The sequence below is a fragment of the Phaethon aethereus genome (genome assembly GCF_964289735.1).
Source record: "Phaethon aethereus genome assembly, chromosome: 4".
Lineage (NCBI taxonomy): Eukaryota > Metazoa > Chordata > Aves > Phaethontiformes > Phaethontidae > Phaethon > Phaethon aethereus.
The window spans coordinates 82,247,324-82,267,065 of NC_138578.1; the positions used below are offsets into that span (position 1 = coordinate 82,247,324).

At 51.3% G+C, this 19,742-nt stretch overlaps 1 protein-coding gene across 2 annotated transcripts in view; it reads left to right on the forward strand.

The window, feature by feature from the left end:
* The window catches only part of PTPRA (protein tyrosine phosphatase receptor type A), a gene marked incomplete at its 5' end in the record, with an annotated part of 30,558 nt that extends 12,221 nt beyond the window's left edge, over positions 1-18,337 (forward strand). For both annotated transcript variants that reach the window (XM_081999801.1, XM_081999802.1), the window contains 16 exons: positions 2,254-2,390; positions 3,948-4,038; positions 4,515-4,591; positions 5,722-5,758; positions 7,031-7,128; positions 7,278-7,397; positions 8,317-8,483; positions 9,407-9,542; positions 11,632-11,781; positions 11,905-11,998; positions 13,374-13,450; positions 15,023-15,157; positions 15,552-15,677; positions 16,022-16,173; positions 16,484-16,619; positions 17,189-18,337. In XM_081999801.1, coding sequence (XP_081855927.1) covers positions 2,254-2,390; positions 3,948-4,038; positions 4,515-4,591; positions 5,722-5,758; positions 7,031-7,128; positions 7,278-7,397; positions 8,317-8,483; positions 9,407-9,542; positions 11,632-11,781; positions 11,905-11,998; positions 13,374-13,450; positions 15,023-15,157; positions 15,552-15,677; positions 16,022-16,173; positions 16,484-16,619; positions 17,189-17,263 — 1,808 coding nt within the window. In that variant the 3' untranslated portion in view covers positions 17,264-18,337. The remainder of the gene's footprint in view (positions 1-2,253; positions 2,391-3,947; positions 4,039-4,514; positions 4,592-5,721; positions 5,759-7,030; positions 7,129-7,277; positions 7,398-8,316; positions 8,484-9,406; positions 9,543-11,631; positions 11,782-11,904; positions 11,999-13,373; positions 13,451-15,022; positions 15,158-15,551; positions 15,678-16,021; positions 16,174-16,483; positions 16,620-17,188) is intronic.
* Between the last annotated feature and the right edge of the window lie 1,405 nt (positions 18,338-19,742).

Consider the following 19,742-nt stretch of genomic DNA (forward strand, 5'->3'; position numbering starts at 1 on the left):
ATATGATACGTCAGAACATAAACCTCTGTAAAAGTCCAGGAAAGCCTGTGGATGCAGTACTGTAGAAGTCTGAGCGCAGTGCAATGACGGTGCCTGAGGGCTTGGTGGGCTGGATGCCACAGCTTTGTTCTCCCACCTCATATTTTTGTGGAAAAGTATTTTTTCATCAATGTTTTTATTTGTTTCTTGTTCTAAACGTTCTCTGTTTTTCATGATTTTGGCAAGCTCTTATAGAATGAAAATTTATTTCCCAACTTTCATTCCAGCGACAAAATGTTTGCCCTCAAGTGGTTAATATTAGAATGTGCAATCACTTCCAACACTGAACTACTCACATTCCTCTTCAATTTTCACAATAAGTCTTTGACTGAAATAAGCACCTTTTTTGAAAATACACATCTTTGGGGAATAATTAAATATCCTTCTACCCTTTCAAGTTAGAATGATGGCTGATTAAAACTCTTGTGCAAATCTTCATGCAACTGTAGGCACTGAACTAACGTTTCTGAGAGAAAGCAGGGAATACATTGTTTTTTCTTCATAAAAACTTTTTTAGATGTCTAAAAGATGCATAGATACAATTTTAAAGTCTTGTGCAAGCCTGCTGTAACGTGTAAACTCTTCTGTCCATGAGCTTGTCTCATTTTCTGGCTTTGAGCCAGAGCTGCCCATTAAGGATCTGAAGTTGGACATCTCTGTCCGTATGTAGGCACTGAAGTAACAGCTGAAGAGGCACCAGCACCTCTTATACTCGGTTCAGATCCTTTTTCTGAGCTCTCTCCACATAAACCAAACACCTTCGGAGCAAGCGCTAACTTAAAATCAGCACCTTTTTTTTTACATTGGCAGCTAAGACCTTCCCTACCCAAGTTTTACATTGCTATAAGCAAAGCTGTGAACTTCATAAACTGTTGGTTGTGTTGGTATAACCCTTGCATGGCTTTCATGGCTTCGCTGAGGAACCACAAGTAACAGCTACCTTTGCTGTGTCCACCTGGGAGTTATGTCACAGTGATGGTGCCAAAACCTCCATGTGAGTGAGAGTAAAGGCTGAATTCAAAGCGAGGGGGTCTTCATCCCTCAATATTGATGACACAGAATCACAGAATCATTCAGGTTGGAAAAGACCCTTAGACCTTTAAGATGATCGAGTCCAACCATTAACCCAGCACTGCCAAGTTCACCACTACACCATGTCCCTAAGTGCCACATCTACATATCTTTTAACCACCTCCAGGGATGGTGACTCCACCACTGCCCTGGGCAGCCTGTTCCAAGGCTTGACAATGCTTTTAGTGAAGAAATTTTTCCTAATATCCAATGTAAACCTCCCCGGTGCAACTTGAGGCCATTTCCTCTCCTCCTATCACTAGTTACTTGGGAGAAGAGACTGACACGCACCTCACCACAACCCCCTTTCAAGTAGTTGTAGAGAGCGATGAGGGCTCCCCTCAGCCTCCTCTTCTCCAGACTGAACACCCTCAGCTCCCTCAGCCGCTCCTCATCAGACTTGTGCTCCAGACCCCTCCCCAGCTCCATTGCCCTTCTCTGGACACGCTCCAGCACCTCAACGTCCTTCTTGTAGTGAGGGGCCCAACACTGAACACAGGATTCAAGGTGCAGCCTCACCAGTGCCCAGCACAGGGGCACGATCCCTGCCCTGCTCCTGCTGGCCACACTAGTGCTGATACAGGCCAGGACACTGTTGGCCTTCTTGGCCACCCGGGCACACTGCTGGCTCATGTTCAGCCGGCTGTCAACCAGCACCCCCAGGTCCCTTTCCGCCGGGCAGCTCTCCAGCCGCTCCTCCCCAAGCCTGTAGCGTTGCGTGGGGTTGTTAGACATGGTTCTCATTTTCCTATCCTGCCTCTACGACAGCATAGTGCTCAACCACAGGGTGCTGGAAGAGTTTTGTGTTACTGTAGCAACGCCAAAATTTTGTGCACTGTCCATAGGAAGAACAAAAGGCCAGGAAGTGCTCAAGGCCAGGTTGGACAGGGCGTTGAGGAACCAGATCTAGTGGAAGAGGTCCCTGCCCAGGGAAGGGAGGTTGGAACTAGATGATCTTTAAGGCCTCTTCCAACCTAAACCATTCCATGATTCTGTGAAAATACGGGACAGTGAGGATACGAGGTGGCCCTAAAAGTGGACAGCCCAGGGCATGTGAGGTCCCTGTGGCCACGCAGGCATGGACGAGTGATGGGCATGGGGAGCGGCTGGGTGGGCACCTCTGATGCATGGGTGTCGTTGCAGAGCCTCAGAGCATGCCGCTGCTCGCCCGGTCCCCCAGCACCAACCGTAAATACCCGCCTCTGCCCGTCGATAAGCTGGAAGAGGAGATCAACCGCCGGATGGCAGATGACAACAAGCTCTTTCGGGAGGAGTTCAACGTGAGTGCCTTTGCTTCTTGCCCTTAAATCCTGCAGGCTGCTTTCGGAGTTAGGCTAACGACGCACAGCAGGAAAAAATCTGGTCGCACTTCGTAGAGCGGCGGCAAAATGGCTGGTGCATCAGAGAGGAGCCGTAGTGTGCCATGGTACCCAGCCTGGGGACAGCACATCAACCCGGGGGTAGCTGAGTTAATAAAGGGGCCGGTACTGGATGCCGTGCTTCAGAAGAGCTTATCTGGGAGCTTCACGGAGGGAATGATGGTGTGCCGTGTCATTGTCTTAAACCCACAAACAGCCAAAACAAGAGCTCTGACAGAGAAATAGAAAATACCCTGTTAACTGTTAGCTGATTAGCTGTTAACCCTGAAACAGAATGATGGCAGTTTATAGGATAGCAGTTGACCTTCAGCAGTGAGTAATAATTCTGGTATTGTGCTTATCCCACGATGCCAGAGCATCTCTTCTGAGATGACTACAACCTCTTCCTGATGTTGCTGAGCTCTGCATCTTCTGGTGACGATAAACCTGTTTCACCTTGGCAATACAAAAATAGGCATTGCAGTGATGAGGTAGGGGACGACGTTAAATAACTGGCTGGAGTATCCCAGCATGTAACGTAGGAGCTGCTGGACTACCCGGACTCTCTGTCAGCCTAATTAACGAAAGAAAACCCACTATTGATCTGGTTGTCCACACTGCAAATACATTAAGCCTTGGGTCCCAGGCACGATATGGCAATATGAGGATGATGAGAAGATAAATAAAAAGCTACTCAACTTTCTCCAGCTGTTGCACAACTTGATACCCTTCCTGGCCGTGCTGCAATGAAACTAAGTAGGCGCAATGAATACCCAGGGAGGGGGATCTTTCGGGTTATAAATACTCGATTGCCCTGGAGACTTCCGTTGCCGAAACACGTCTGGAGGAAGGAATGGTGAATACCTCCAGTATGTTCTCATCCTCTTCACTGTTCAAAGAGGATGTGGAATAGCAGTGCTGGGGAAGCACCTCCTCTGCTCAGGCATGAAACCCGGCTGCTGTGACCACGACGGGATCACCTGTGACCCCAGCACCCCCCAACCCAAAGGTCCCCGGCGCTGCTGGATGAAGAATAGTCCCTGTATGGGTGCTCCTTCCCATCACTGGGTGTGCTCGGGCCATGGGGGCTTTAATCAGGTCACCATTAGCATCACTATTAACAGAGGAAATATCAGCAGGAGCCTCCCTGAGCAGAAATGAGCTCCTTGATCGCTGGGCTGGTGGGTTTGGTGTCGGAGCCTTTGCTGCCACCTCGTGTTCATGTGTCCTGAGATTCCAGATACCACTTTTCAGAAGGGATTTGCACTCTCTGGTCTGGCCCAGGCTGTTTAAATGGTCACCCTGACTTCTGTGTGGAGGAGGAGCTGGTGCTGGGGTGGAGGTGAGGGGTGTGGGTGGTGGGAACATGTCCGAAGGGACAGGATGCTCGGGTGCGGCGTGCGCCGACACACCAGTTGTGTTGTGGTTACTGCTGATAAATAAGAACATCATGGAAAACACCCTTTTCTGCCATCGCAGGCTCTCCCAGCGTGTCCCATACAGGCCACGTGCGAAGCTGCTTCCAAGGAGGAGAACAAGGAGAAGAACAGATACGTGAACATTTTGCCCTGTAGGTATCAGAGCTGCTTGGGCGGGGCATGGCCAGCGCTGCTGTCGGGGCTCCCTGTTCCTGTTTTTGGGATGGGCAAGGACATGGTCGAGGTCATTTCACCTCCCAGAAGCGTGGCTGCATCCGCTTTAGCTTTAGATACCTATGAGGAGGATCTGTCAGCGGCCAGGAGGACTGTGGAAAGTGAAACGGCTGGGAAATGCCGAAATGGCCAGCTCTTGCCAAGTGGCGTGGGGTGGTGGGCTAGCTCGGGGGCTTCCTCAAATGTGCACGCTCTTCAGAAGAAAAGCTTCCTTGGGTGAGGTCTAGCACCTCTCCAGGCTTAAGCAAGAAGAATTAGGGGGCATAAAGGCGTTTGTGTGTGCAGGGGAGCCAGGAAGCCCAGGCTCCGCTCCAGCGCCCGGCTTTCTCGCTCTGCCAGATTTCAGCTATGTGGAGGGGTTTGTTTTTAATGCAGAGTTTTAATTTTCCTCCAGATGATCATTCCAGGGTTCACCTGACTCCTGTCGAGGGAGTTCCTGACTCCGACTACATCAATGCCTCCTTCATTAATGTGAGTTTTGTGATTTGAAGGGCAAATCCCCACCAGTGACACCCCAGCCGGCAGTGCCTGGTCCTACCAGGAGCGTGGGGCCTTTATGGGGTGTGACTTGTGCCTGGGAGAGGGTGGTTAAGAGACTATCTCCTGCGTTAACATCTCCCCAGCTCCTCTGAAGCAATAAATTATACTGGGTTTTGATCTCGTAACCTTTGTGTGGCCGTGGTAGAGCTCACCATGCTTTGCTCCGCACCTTGAGCCCAGACAAGCATGGCTGGAGGAAGAGGCTGAGAGCTGGAACTCAAATTCTAGCGGTAGCTCTGCCCTTGCTCAGCTGCTTTGCCATAGTCCCATCTCTTCTCACCTCTCTTTCCCCACTTCTGAAATAATGAGAACCACTTGCACTCCTCAGGGTGCTGCAAGGGCGAGCCAGCTGGTTTGGAAGGGGTTTGGGAACCATTACCTCTAGGAATTGGGAATTGCTGATTAATGGCTGATGAATGGTGTGGCTGGTTAATCATCGGTACTTCCCAGCTTGCAAGGCTGGACATGGGAAGGGGATGAAAAAGAAATTGAGGAACCCAGCTAAAATAGAAGCAGCATTGCCCTCCTCTGCTCCTAGGAGGAGATGGGTCCTATATGGTTATCACCATATAGCTCAAATAAGTTCAAAGGGTAATGTGAGGAAGTAGACTTTGAGAGAGATGGAGGCTTATGAAGAAAAACAAGACCTAAAAGAGCTTTCTCCTTTCTTCACCCATAAATAAATATCTATTAGGAAATACACAGAATCAATCCCCGTGAGTTCAACAGCCCCATCTCCCAAAAATTAATGCTGATTTTCACGTAACGGTCTGGATGCAGGGTCTGATCCCAGCAGAAGGGCTGTTGGATACCACTTTGTTAGTGCTTTGTGCCAACAAGTGGGGTCGTTCTTGCATTATGTGAGCGTGGGGTGTGTTGCTGTGGGGCAAGGGCCTTTTGCACAGGCCTTTTCCATCATTTCTGCCCTGCTGTCGGAGCTGTTTCTCCCCTCGGAGAGGGGTGATGTCTCTGTTTATTAACGATGTAGCTGCACTTCATGACTCTTGTGTTAGAAAGCTACAGGTCTTTCATTTGTCTTCTTTTTCTCCTTTTCTCTGCAGGGGTACCAAGAGAAAAACAAGTTCATTGCTGCACAAGGTAAATGCTCTGTTATTCCTCTAGCTCTGTCTGGTGGCAGTCGGGCTGGGGTCCTTCTGCTCTGCAGAGCTGTGCCAGTCTAACCACAGCACAGCGCCTTGCAGAGCTCCCCTGGTCAAAAGGAGGCTTGGCTGCTCCACAGTTTGTTCCCAAAATGGCTTTCCTGATCAAAGATCAGTGCTGGATGTGTTGAGGGAGGAAGAGAAGCTTTACCTGTGCAATACTGATTGCTGGAGGATGTCAAAGTGTTTCTGCCCTGAGCCTTGTCCTTCCATCCTGGCCCACAGCTGCAGGTGGTCATGATATCTGGAAATATTGCCAGTGAGCTGCTTAATTAAATTCCCCAAATCTGTAGTTACGGGGAGCACCATGTTGACCTGGTTTAATTTCTGCTCCTTTTTAAACCTCAGCAGACAATAACATAGGCTTGTGCCCTTGGAGAGAAATTTCACTGTGGTCTTCAGAAGGTAGACAGGACTATTTAGCTACTGAGAACTACAAGCATCATGAATCTTCCCAAGCTCAATTGCCCACACGAGTGTGTCACCGTCCATAGCCCTCTGACTCGCTTGCTTTCCTTGGACTGGTCCAAACACGTCCCTAAAACCAAGATGCTCACTCGCAGAGGGGTTGCTGTCAGCAAAAGGGGATTACCTGCTGTGGGAGCTGTTTCGCATTTCCACTCTTGGCTTGCAAGTGGTTTAGGGCATCTCCTGTCAGTTTGCCTGGCTCTTGCCGGAGAAAGAAGGCTGGATCAGGTCCGTCAGTGCTACCAGGCTGGGGTAGAGCTTTGGCTCTGATATTCTCTTGGCTCGCCTTTAGCCTCAGGCTTGGCAAGGGAGGTCTAGGTTGAGTTAGCTCCTTGTCTGGTGGGCAGCAGGTAACTATTCTTGTGCCACATTGAAATGGGATCCTTTGGTTAAATCCCAAGTCTCCAGGGTAGGACTTCTGTGGACTGTTTGAGGTGGCCACAATTTCCCTTCGGTGACTTTGGGCAAGTAGTTTCCATGCTCCGTTTGTCTGATTTCCCCTTCTTGGGCTAAAAATGGAATTCCTGATCATAAAACATATCCAAAAAGCCCAGCTAGTTTGTAACAAGATTGTTCCTTGGGTTAGACAACGTGCCCAGACACTAAAGCATCTCCTGTACTGACATCTGTTGGCAAAACATGTGTTGCATCATCCACGATGTGTGACTTCACATGATGGGTTTCAGTCCCAACACTTGAGGGGTTGATCCCAAAGCAACATTTCTTTTTACCTTCCCCATAGGACCAAAGGAAGAAACCGTGAATGATTTTTGGAGGATGATTTGGGAGCAAAACACCGCGACAATTGTCATGGTGACCAACCTGAAAGAGAGGAAGGAGGTGGGTGCCAGAAGGCTTGATGGGCTGGTATCTAACCCAACTTCATCTGAATCTGGCACATCTCATGCCCATGGGCACGTCTTGCCGCCAGTCCCAGGCTTGCGAGGGAGGGACCAGAGCTCACCTGTGCCCGTTTTGTCTCCCCACAGTGTAAGTGTGCTCAGTACTGGCCGGATCAGGGCTGCTGGACGTACGGGAACATCCGAGTGTCCGTGGAAGACGTGACTGTCCTGGTGGATTACACCGTGCGGAAGTTCTGCATCCAGCAGGTGCTGGGGCTCGCATCTCCCATCCCATCCCTCCCCTCTCCGTGCTGGGCATCCAACAGGCACTGGCATGCTCTTTGAGTCCTCCGAGGCACTGTGAGAGCAGAGTTGGGATGAAATGACCCTGGCATCCATTTTTAATTAAACACCTGGGAGCCCGTTCCCAGCAGGTACCAGCACGGCTGTACTGGGAGCAGGGAAGCTGATGGATGCCAAGGCTGAAATTCAGTCCTGTAATACTCCAGTACTTGCTGTTACCGGTATTGGTTCCTGCTGTCACCCACAGATACTTAATGCCTGCAAATAATCACATTTATCCCATGAGCCGAGACAAAATCTAGCGCCGTATGCATTGGTTTTGATAGCTTTCCCATCTGTAGCTACGTTTTCTCATCCTCCAAGCAGGCTCTGGATGCTTTAGTCACTCTGCTTGTTTTCCTGCTGCTCTCAGAGGCAGGCAAGGAAGAGCTGGCAGTTGAAAAACTGTCTGGACCCTGAGCAGGGTTCTCCTGAGCCTCACCCTTCACTCCAGTGGCCTGGATGTGGGTGATTTCCTCCCCTGCCTTCAACTGAGGATGCTGTGGGCAGAGGTGTGGGAAAGGATGGAGCAGCAGCTTCTGTTTGAGCCCACTGGGACTGAAATACGGTAGCTTCTGCCAGGTTGGAGCCACAGCCGAGGCCAGGCTGGCATCTCTCACCCCTAGGATGCGGGATGTGATGCTGGGTGATGAAATTGTCATGCTTTTAGAGACTAATTTGGCGCCGGAGCCTGAGTCTGTGCCCTTTCAGCTTATGGATGCTACTGCTTCTTAAGCCCCTCAGCTCAATCTTGGGGCTGTAGCTCCCTTTCTGCCCTTGCTTTTGGGGAAAGAAGGGAAATCTGAGTATTTATCATTAACCTGCATACGCTTTTCCCCTTCAGGTCGGCGACGTCACGAACAAGAAGCCTCAGCGCCTAGTGACTCAGTTCCACTTCACCAGCTGGCCTGACTTCGGGGTCCCCTTCACCCCCATCGGGATGCTGAAGTTTCTGAAGAAGGTGAAGACGTGTAATCCCCAATACGCAGGAGCAATAGTTGTGCACTGCAGGTACGTCCTGGTCATGGCTGACCTCTGCCTCTCCTGGATCACTTGGAAAGTGTCTCCTATTTAATACTAAAAGGATTTTTTTTTCAGTCAGGCTTTTTTTATTACTTTTATTTAAGTTTCCCATGTTAAATGGGAATGTTCCACATGAGGACATTCAAAAAAATGCATCTGAATTGAAGGAACTTCTTGGAATCAGCGATGTGATGGTGTTACAACTCATGTTGAGTGGTCTTCGTTTGGGTTAGCTGGATGCCGGGTGAGCCAAGCTTAACACTGGGCATCAGTGGCATCCCCCTTGGCTCTCCACTGCCCTGGACATGAGAGGGCAAGATCCCTTGTTGCGGGAAGGCAGTACTCAGCTGACGGCATGCCTGGGAGCAGGCACCATGGTGTTTGACCTCACGTGGAGTGGTTTCAGGCACAGCAGCAAGCCTGGGGGAGCCACGGGAAGCTGTCCACGTTTCAGTAAGGGAAGGAGCTGACAAAAGAGCTTTGTCTTTCCATAGCATCTGCTGGCCTTCTCTTTCTTCTTCTCCATAATGGTTGAGTTACCAGCACAGAAACCAGGCTTCCCCTGGGGTCACCTTCATGTGATGGAGGTTGGCTGGAAGGAGCAGCAGGCAGCTGGTAGGAACAGGCAGCCCGTAAGGACTCTGGAAGCCATAGCTGGCTTAGGCTTTGCTTTGGCTCACCCTGCTCTGTGCCTTCATGCACTCCTGTCATGGCAGTTGCTGGAGATGCTGTGTGCGTCTCTGCAAAACCCAGGTGACACTGAACACCAGGCTGAGGACCTCTCTCAGCTGCAAAATAGATGTTGCTATTTGCTCGCTGCTGGGAAGCGTCTGGCTCGCTCCCAACTGCTCTGCCAGGGACCCCAATGCCAACACTGCTGCACTGACCACTTGTCCCCTCTGCTCTTTCAGCGCCGGGGTAGGACGCACGGGCACTTTTATCGTCATCGATGCCATGCTGGACATGATGCACGCAGAGAGGAAGGTGGATGTTTACGGCTTCGTGAGCCGGATCCGGGCTCAGCGCTGCCAGATGGTACAGACAGATGTAAGTGAGCTGCTGCAGTTCCTTTTGGCTTTTGCTCGCTGGAGTTAGATTTCCATCATGCAGTAGGTCCCAGCCGGCAGCAAAGCCTACGTGAGGGTTGAGTATCATCCCTCATTTTGGAAGGATGCTGCACCAAGTGAGCCTTTCGCTGGGTCCTGCTCTTTTTAATCCCCTTCATGGAACCATAGATCTGGAACCCCTAGCACAATAAAGACGTGGGCCTCTTGGAGCAGGTCCAGAGGAGCCACAAAAATGCTCCGAGGGCTGGAACAGCTCTGCTGGGAGGACAGGCTGGGAGAGCTGGGGGGGCTCAGCCTGGAGCAGAGAAGGCTCCAGGGAGACCTTCCTGCAGCTGCCAGGGCTGAGAGGGGCTGATGAGAAAGATGGGGACAGACTTTTTAGCAGGGCCTGTTGCAACAGGACAAGGGGTGATGGTTTTAAACTAAAAGAGGGCAGATTCAGACTAGATGTAAGGAAGAAATGTTTCCCAATGAGGGTGGTGATACCCTGGCCCAGGTTGTCCAGAGAGATGGTAGATGCCCCATCCCTGGCAACATCCCAGGCCAGGTTGGTCGGGGCCCTGAGCAACCTGATTGAGTTGAAGATCACAGAATCACAGAATCACTAAGGTTGGAAAGGACCTTCAAGATCATCAAGTCCAACCATTAATCCAGTGCCACCATGTCCCCTAAACCATGTCCTGAAGCGCCACACCCACACGTTTTTTGAACACTTCCAGAGATGGCGACTCCACCACCTCCCTGGGCAGCCTGTTCCAATGCCTGACCACCCTCTTGGTAAAGAAATTTTTCCTAATATCCAATCTAAACCTCGCCTGGCGCAACTTGAGGCCGTTTCCTCTTGTTCTATCACTAGTTAGTTGAGAGAAGAGACCAACACCCTCGTCACCACAACCCCCTTTCAGGTAGTTGTAGAGAGCAAGAAGGTCTCCCCTCCGCCTCCTCTTCTCCAGACTGAACACCCCCAGCTCCCTCAGCCATCCCTCATCAGACTTGTGCTCCAGACCCCTCACCAGCTCCTCACGACAAGAAGGACATTGAGGTGCTGGAGCGTGTCCAGAGAAGGGCAACGAAGCTGGTGAGGGGTCTGGAGCACAAGTCTTATGAGGAGCGGCTGAGGGAACTGGAATTGTTCAGTCTGGAGACTGAGGAGGCTGAGGGGAGACCTTATTGCTGTCTACAACTACCCGAAGGGGACTGTGGTGAGGCGGGGGTTCGTCTCCTCTCCCAAGTAACTAGTGATAGGATGAGAGGAAATGGCCTCAAGTTGCACCAGGGGAGGTTTAGACTGGCTATTAGGAGAAATTTCTTCACCAGGAGAATGGTCAAGCATTGGAACAGGCTGCCCAGGGAGGTGGTGGAGTCACCATCACTGGAAGTGTTCAAAAAATGTGTGGATGTGGCACTTCAGGACATGGTTTAGTGGGCATGGTGGTGTTGGGTTAACGGTTGGACTTGATGATCTTAAAGGTCTTTTCCAACCTTAATGATTCTGTGATTCTGTTAACCCAGCACTGCCAAGTCCACCACTACACCATGTCCCTAAGCAGCACATCTACACATCTTTTAAATACCTCCAGGGATGATATTTAAAGGACATATACCCCACCACTTCCCCTGGGCAGCCTGTTCCAGTGCTTGACAACCTTTTCGGTGAACAAATTTTTCCTAATATCCAGTCTAAACCTCCCCTGGCACAATTTGAGGCCATTTCCTCTCGTCCTATCGCTGGTTACTTGGGAGAGGAGACCAACCCCCACCTCACCACAACCCCCTTTCAGGTAGCTGTAGAGAGCGATGAGGTTTCCCCTCAGCCTCCTCTTCTCCAGACTTGGAGAAAGTTTTGTGTTGTGTCAGCTTTGTGTCATGTAGCAAATAAGGTCCCGGTCCCGTACAGTGGCAGGAAGGTTGTTACCCACTTTTCTGGGGTTTCGGAAGGGTGCCATGAGCCCAGGAAGCATGGGTGGGCAGTGGGGCGGTGGGTTTGCAGCCAGTGTGTGCGCAGGCACGGGGATGCGCTCACTGAGTGTGGAGCGGAGGCTGATGGCTCCTCCCTGCAACCCTTGCAGATGCAGTATGTGTTTATATATCAAGCACTTCTGGAGCACTATCTCTACGGTGACACAGAGCTGGAGGTGACCTCGTTAGAGATCCACCTTCAGAAGATCTACAACAAAGTGCCAGGGACCAGCAGCAATGGGCTGGAAGAGGAGTTCAAGGTGAGTGTGGTTCTTGTCCTGGTGGATCCACTCGGATGGTGCTGGGCTGCGGGGACCACCATGAGCTTGCCTGGCACGGAGTGGCTCTGAAAGCTGTCCCTGCTTTCATTACTTCCTCTGCAGAAGCTCACTTCAATCAAAATTCAGAATGACAAGATGAGAACAGGCAACTTGCCGGCAAACATGAAGAAGAACAGGGTGCTTCAGATAATTCCATGTAAGGCTTCTTTGTATGCCTGGGGCAAGCACGCCTGGTGGGTGTGGGGACCATTTGGGTGATTGTACAGACAGGAGTCAGGCTGGAGAAATGGGACAACAGGAACCTGAGGATGTGCAACAAGAAGTGCAAAGTCCTGCCTCTGGGGAGGAGCAACCTCAGCACCAGTATGTGCTGGGGGCCACCCAGCTGGAAAGCAGCTTGGCAGAGAAGGACCTGGGGGTCCTGGTGGGCACCAAGTTGACCATGAGACAGTAACATGCCCCTGCCACAGCGAGGGACAGTGGTGTCCTGGACCACAATAGACAAAGCGTTGCCAGCAGGTCAAGGGAGGTGATCCTTCCCCTCTACTCAGAGCTGGGGAGGCCACGCCTGGAGCACTGTGTCCAGTGCTGGGCTCCCCAGTACAAGAGAGACATGGAGATACTGGAGAGAGCCCAGTGAAGGGACTGGGAGCATCTCTGCTGTGAGGAAAGGCTGAGTGAGCTGGGACTGTTCAGCCTGGAGAAGAGGAGGCTCAGAGAGTCCTCGTCAATGTCTATAAATACCTGACGGGAGGGTGCAAAGAGGATGGAGGCTCTTTCCAGTGGTGCCTGGTGACAGGACCAGAGGCAATGGGCACAAACTGAAGGCCAGGAGGGTCCCTCAGAATGTCAGGAAACACTTTTTGACTGTGAGGGTAACTGAGCAGTGGCACAGGTTGCCCAGGGAGGTTGTGGAGTCTCCATTCCTGGACATATTCAGAAGCTGCCCGGACATGGTCCTGGGCAACCAGCTGTAGGTGGCCCTGCTGGAGCAGAAGGTTGGACCAAATGACCTCCAAAGGCCCCTTCCAACCTGAACCACTCTGTGATTCTGTGAGTGCTCAGGAGCTGTCAAGACAGAGGCATTTGTGCCCACAGTAGTGGAGTCACAGACTGCCTGAGGTTGGAAGGGACGTCTGGAAATCATCTGGTCCAAGCCCCTGCTCAAGCAGGCATGGCTCAAGAGTCAAGGTGATTTTTCATGGCCCAATACTACATGGCCCCCAGGGCTTTCTTGCTTTCATCCTGCCCTGTCCCTGCCATGACCTTTTTCTCAGCAGGTTTATGCTGCCAAGGCTTTCTGCCTCGACGGAAGAAAGCCTTGTTTTGGGCAGGTCTGTTCCTGGAGTCCTCAGCATCCCTTTCTCCTTCCCCAAACCAGGGCATGGCAGAAGGCAGAACTGAGTCTCCTTGTCCTAGCTGGGTGCCATAAATGCAGGACTCCCCTTCCCATACCTCTGTCCTCTCACCTAGGGCTTGGTGACTTCCCAGCTAAAGGCCATGCATGGTTATCAAGGAGTCATGCTTTGAAGGTGTTCCCCAAAACTCAGATCATTTTGCTTCTTTTTCAGATGAGTTCAACCGAGTCATCATTCCAGTGAAGAGAGGTGAAGAGAACACAGACTACGTAAATGCTTCCTTCATTGACGTGAGTCTCCTTTAATCTTCTTTCCATTTTCTCCCAGTGGAAACTCTTTACCTCACACTGCTTCCTATGGAAAGGATTTGTCCCAAAACACTTCTTCTCTGGTTTTTGTGAGGCTCTTTCCACTTGATTTTGCTTTGTGTCACCAGATGGTGCTAGTTTCTTTCTCCAAGAAACCCCTCTGTATATACAGTTTCCTTGTGACCCACAGACGGTGGGAGAGGAAAGCCGGAGCTTGAGCTGAGCCTCTAAATCCTGGTCTCGCTTCTGCAACTCCAGGCTCTGGTGATGGCTTTGGAGAAGCAGATGCCCGTAGCTGTGGAAATGATTGCTACACGGCACTGTTCATTTGGTCAGAAAACATCCACTAGATTAGGTAATGGAGCAATACACGGATCCCAAAACCCTTGAGAAAAAACAGGTCAATCCCATTATACCTGTCTGGGTGACGGGAGGAGGCGAGGCAGAGAGGTTAAGTGCTTTCCTCACTCCAAGGAGGAGGTAAGTGATTGCACATCCTTTTCTCCTGAGTAATCCTGTTGACTTCAGGGGGACATCTCGTATGAGTATTTATCTTCATGCGGTGATGCCAGCGCTGGCTAAGTGACAGAGCCCTGCTCTTTTCTAGCCCAATTTCTATTTTCATCTCCTAATGGCAGGTGGGTTTTTTTTTTTCTCTAAGGGCAATTACTGCCATTGGTTGAACCAGTAAAATCAGCTTATTCCCAGTTATAGCATCCAAAATTAATTGCTCCCTGAAATCTTTGCTGGGTCCCCGCCGGTTGCTCTGGCTGCGTGAGCATCCGACACAACGCAGCCCGGAGCAGCCGCCTTGTTCTGCATCGAGATTAGAAAGCTTAAATGTCACGTAAGCAATTTCTGTTGAGGGTTCAATTTCCTGCCTCCGCTGAACTTTGCTTAAATGACGAGCTCCAAATGACGAAGCCTCTTTAGTCACAGTCTGCAGCAAGGGCACAGAGGAACGTCGGAGGTTTTTGGAAACGGAAGCACTTTGTGGTTGTGGAAGAGCCAGTTACCCAGACTTACTTACTGGTTTTCATAGATCATAGAATGGTTTGGATTGGAAAGGACCTTAAAGATCATCTAGTTGCATCAAGTTTTGCTTACTTCTTCCAAAAATCCTCAGTAAAAATCATATCTGAAGTACTTGGAGCTTAGGCAAGGCTCTGCTCTAGCACTCAGACTTTGCAACATCACTTAGGAGTGCTGGAAACCCAAATCTTTCTTCAGCAAGTGGATAGGGGTGTGCGTGTGTAGGGGATATGATCCTCCTCCAGCTGCATTTCTTTAAAAACAAAGGTCTTACCACGATAAAGTGCTGGCTGATGGCACCTGAGTTGCTCAGCAGCCGTGTGGCAATGCCCGCGCGTGGGGACGTAGCCCACCGTCAGAGCGGGTTTCTCTGCCCAGGCTATTCTCATTCACACAGGCAGGCATGATGCTCCCAAAATTTAACTGACCCTAGTAACCCGACTGTGTCCAAGAGACTTCTTCCTGCTGCTCCCAGCATCCAGGCTCTGCCCATTCACCACTATCCCTGTTTTCAATCTGCAGGGTTATCGCCAGAAGGACTCCTATATCGCCAGCCAAGGACCGCTGCAGCACACGATAGAGGATTTCTGGAGGATGATCTGGGAGTGGAAATCCTGCTCCATAGTGATGCTAACAGAGCTGGAGGAGAGAGGCCAGGTAAGTCCTCGGGGATAGCTGCATTTAGGCACCAGCAAAATAAATCAGTGTGACCCCTTAAAAATCTCCCAATGGGCCTGCCACTGCCAGCGCCACCCGCGTTGGGTGCTATTTCACTCCTTCTCTGGCAGGAAATATATTTCAGCCTCTACTTCGAATGCAAAGAATCCAGTTGTTTGTAGACCCAGGGTAGGAAGATGTTCGATAAACCAACTCTGGACCCTCAGTTCTCAAAGCACCCGTGGGTGCAGCAGGCAGCTCCTCTCCGAAGCAAGCCCGTGGGATCCCACCCGGTTTTAGGCAGCTTCCAGCCGCAGGAGAAGGCTTCTTCTATTCAAGCCCATGGGAAAAATATGGGGTGTTCACCCTGTCTCCTCCTGTAATGCTTCCTCAGGAGAAGTGTGCCCAGTACTGGCCATCTGACGGCTCCGTGTCCTATGGAGACATCACTGTGGAGCTGAAAAAAGAGGAGGAGTGCGAGAGCTATACAGTGCGGGACCTGCTGGTAACGAACACCAGGGTAAGAGTCTGGCTTCCTCCCTGCGGGGACTTTGGGGTGCTCTTGGGCTTGGCTGTCATTAACCCACGCTGATGTTTATGGTGCTTTGCCATTCCTCTTGCAAGTGCTGAACCTTCTTCCCTCTGGCATCCTCAGCTCCATCGTCTCCCCATCATCCCAAACATCCCTTGTCTCCCCGTGCACACCACGCAGCCTCCCTCCTGCTCCCCTGCCACGGGAACGCCTCCCCTCCACAAGCAGACACCTTTCCTAAGCGGGTGGTTTTCCCAAAGCCCTGAGCTGGTGGGTGTCTTGGTACGGGTCTCCCACCAACTTACTGACCTCGAGCTGTGCTCTTCCACCAGGAAAACAAGAGCCGACAGATTCGGCAGTTTCATTTCCACGGCTGGCCAGAAGTTGGGATCCCCGGGGATGGGAAGGGAATGATCAACATCATCGCGGCTGTGCAGAAGCAGCAGCAGCAGTCTGGCAACCACCCGATCACTGTGCACTGCAGGTAAAGCCCGGGTGGATCAGGGGTTGGCCACACATCCAAGGGGACCTGCTCTACAAGGAGCTTGGGAGACGATCAAAGGTCCCTTGGGCTGTGCAGGAGCAGGCCAGGCAGACGTGGTACGAGGTTTTCCTGCTCAGCTAAGCAAGGAGGCTTCAGGCTTGTGGAGCATGTCCTAGCTAAACTGGAGAGGCTGGGGCAGGGCCCTTGGCTCCTCCAGTTCTCTGGTGGTTCCCCTGCAGATTGTCTCCTGAGCAAAGCCAACACGGTCAGGACAGATGGTTTTCTTTACCTTCTGGTTTCTCTTTGCCAGTGCCGGAGCAGGAAGAACAGGCACCTTCTGCGCGCTGAGCACTGTCCTGGAAAGGGTGAAGGCAGAAGGGATTCTCGACGTCTTTCAGACAGTGAAGAGTTTAAGACTACAGAGGCCGCATATGGTGCAGACACTGGTAAGCGCAGCTGAGCACACCCCACGCTCCTCCTGCCACCCCAGACCTCAGCGAGACTGGGCTGTGGACTCGATGTTGGGCAAAAACTCCTCGGTTGAAGGTTTTCTCTCTCCGTGAAAGCGTAAGGATGGAGGTGGGTCAGGAGGTATCTCCCCTTCCTCTTGCTAGGACATCTGGAAGAGTGGAGCTTGGCTGGCTGAAGGCATCGAGCCCCTTTTGAGTGCTGGCACAAGCTGTTGGAGCCTCCTTGGAGACATCCTCAGCCACAGCCTGCGTATCTGTGGGCTCCAGGAGCCTGGAAACGGCCTGGAGCGGCTGCGGCACGGGCTTGGGCATGCAGCGTGTCGTTCACTGATGGCAACCCAGCTAGGAGGGTGGGCAGCCCGGTTTTTGGGGGCGCAAGGGAGGTGGGACCTGCTCACGGGTGGGAATCCAGCTCCTGCCATCGGTCTGGGCTGAGGACACCTGACCATGCTTGGTCCCAGCTTGCCGCAGACCACGAGGCATCAAATTAGGTCTTGGGTGTGAATTTTCTTGGTCTAATGCTGTGCTCTCCTCGAACCCTGCAGGAACAGTACGAATTCTGCTACAAGGTGGTGCAGGAATATATCGACGCCTTCTCAGACTATGCCAACTTCAAGTGAAGAAAAAAAAAATAATCCACGCCCTGAAACAAATGACAGAAGAGTTGCCTTCTTTAATATTTTGTAATATTCTGTTTGTTAATATACCCCCCCAAAAAATATGTGTATATATCTTAACTGTTTTAGAGGTTGGTACCATAAGCTTCATATTAGCTGGAGATTTTATATGTAGCAAAGTGTTAGTGCAGATACTGTTGGCTCCTTTTTTTCCAATGTTTTATTGGGGAATTAAATAGCGTGATGTTTGGATTAATATTGTCACACCATCTCTCTTCTGGAGAGTTGATACAGGCTGTTATTTTGTTTGTAAATCTTTTTTTTTTTTTTTCTTGAGGGAGTAAAGCCTTTTTTAAAAAAAAAAAAGAAGAAAAAGATATCCTGCATCTCATCTGAAAAAAAAAAAAATCCAACCACAACCCCACAAGCACAAACTTTTCCGAACCTGCAGGGAAATGGTTTCACATTTTTCTGCTGGTCAGCTCTTTAAAAAAAACAAAAGGAGAAAAAAAAAAGTTTATTCTGTGTGTGTGTATATATATAAATATCCTAATTTTTCTATCAAAAGCAAAAAAGTTTCCTCCTTCAGGGTCAGGCCACCACGTGCTGCTGGTTTGGAAACCGTGATGACCATAGCGGCGACCGTTGGGATTTCAACCCAAAAAAACCCCAAACCCCAGAAAACCAAAAGGGTTTTTGCTCCCTGAAGGAAACGTCCGTGTGCTTGGTGCCGGATTTCAGACCTGCGGCAGGGACCAGGGGCGGGGCGGGACCCCTGCGGCCCTGAGCCGAGGGTGCTGGCCGTGGCCCTGCCATCCCCGCTGGTCCCTTCCAGGAGGGACGTTACCCGCGGGCTCCCGGCAGCGAGGGCTGCTGCTGTCTGGGACCTGGGGGCTCCAGCTGGAGGAGAACGCAGCTCCACGCATGGCCCGAGCTCCGTGGTCTCACCCGTCATGTCTCTTCCCAAGCGCCATCCAGAACCTTCCCTCTTCTTGGTCTACAACAGCAGCGAAAGAGAAATTTTGGAACCGTCTCCAATGGACAACGTGCTGCTGGTTTTTGCTTCCCTCCTTGGCCCAGGGGACCTCCATCCCTGGATGATGGAGATGTCACATTACTTCTCACATCTCAAGAGATCATAGAATCACAGAATGGTTTGGGTGGGAAGAGACCTCCAAAGGCCATCTAGTCCAACCCCCTGCAGTGAGCAGGGACATCTCCAACCAGAGCAGGTTGCTCAGAGCCCTGTCCAAACTGACCTGGGATGTTTCCAGGGATGGGGCATCTACCACCTCTCCGGGCAACCCGGGCCAGGGTTTCACCACCCTCACAGTAAAGAATTTCTTCCTTACATCCAATCTCAGCCTACCCTCTTGCATCTTAAAACCCTGAGAAGGTCTCCAGACGGTCGCTGCTAAAGCATTCGCAAGTTTTTAAAGCTGAGGGAGACCCTTCTCCAGCCTGGGGGATGCCCTTGCCGCCCTCCAGATAAGCTTAGGAGGTTTTCCTTTTCTTTTTTTCCAATGGAGGCTCCATCGTGGAGATGAAGTGGGGTTATCAGAGCAGGAGGCAAAAAAAAAAATGCTGTTTTTTATCGTTCCCCTCCCAGAAGAAGAAGAGTGTAAGGAAATCCTACTGCTGGTGATGCGCCAGGGCACGTGAGGAGTCCAGAGGGTCAAGACGAGGACCCAGGGGTGCAGCACTTCTGTATTAAAAAAAAGAAAAGGTTAATATGGTTGATTTTAATGTGGTTTTTTTGTTATAAAGAGGTATCTGATGAAATGCCCTCCTTCTTCCTCCTGCAGTTGGGGCGACCGTGCCCTGGTTTACTGCTGGAGCTCCATCCCGCACCGCAGGCACTGGGAGAGCCGGGTTCGGAGTGGAGCTTTCACCCCCCAGGATTTGGCTGGGCACCCTGGGACGGCGATGGCGCTGCCCAGCCAAGGGATGACTGGGGGGACCTGGGGTCAAAACCTGGGAAATCATGGAAAAACCACAATACTCAGGGTATCTGAGTTTTCCAGCGTAGCTTCTCGTGCCCAGGCTAGGGGACCCCCAGCAGCACAAATCCCCCACCCCCAAAAACCACCTCGCCCCTCAGGAACCCCAACATCATTGCTCCCGTTAACAGCCCGTAACTCCTGAATTTTGGGTGGCTTTTGGCCAAAAGCTGTGAGTCACACTCAGAAATAAATGTCCTCACCCCAAAAGAAACGAGGACCTCTCCTGGGATGGGTCGGTGCTCCCCCAGTGATACTAATGAGGTTTTTCCCCCCCCTTTTTTTTGCCTTCTTTCCCGGAATTGGCAGAATTTCGGGATGTGGGGAGCTGCCCCGACCTTTCTCCGCGGCGTCTGCCGTGGCCCCATCCTGCCGCCAAATCCATCCGCAAACAACAAAGACACGATCAGCTGCCGGACATAATCCAGGGCTGGATCCTGCCTAAATCCCCTTCCCGAGCTCTGTCGCATCCCTCCAAGCCG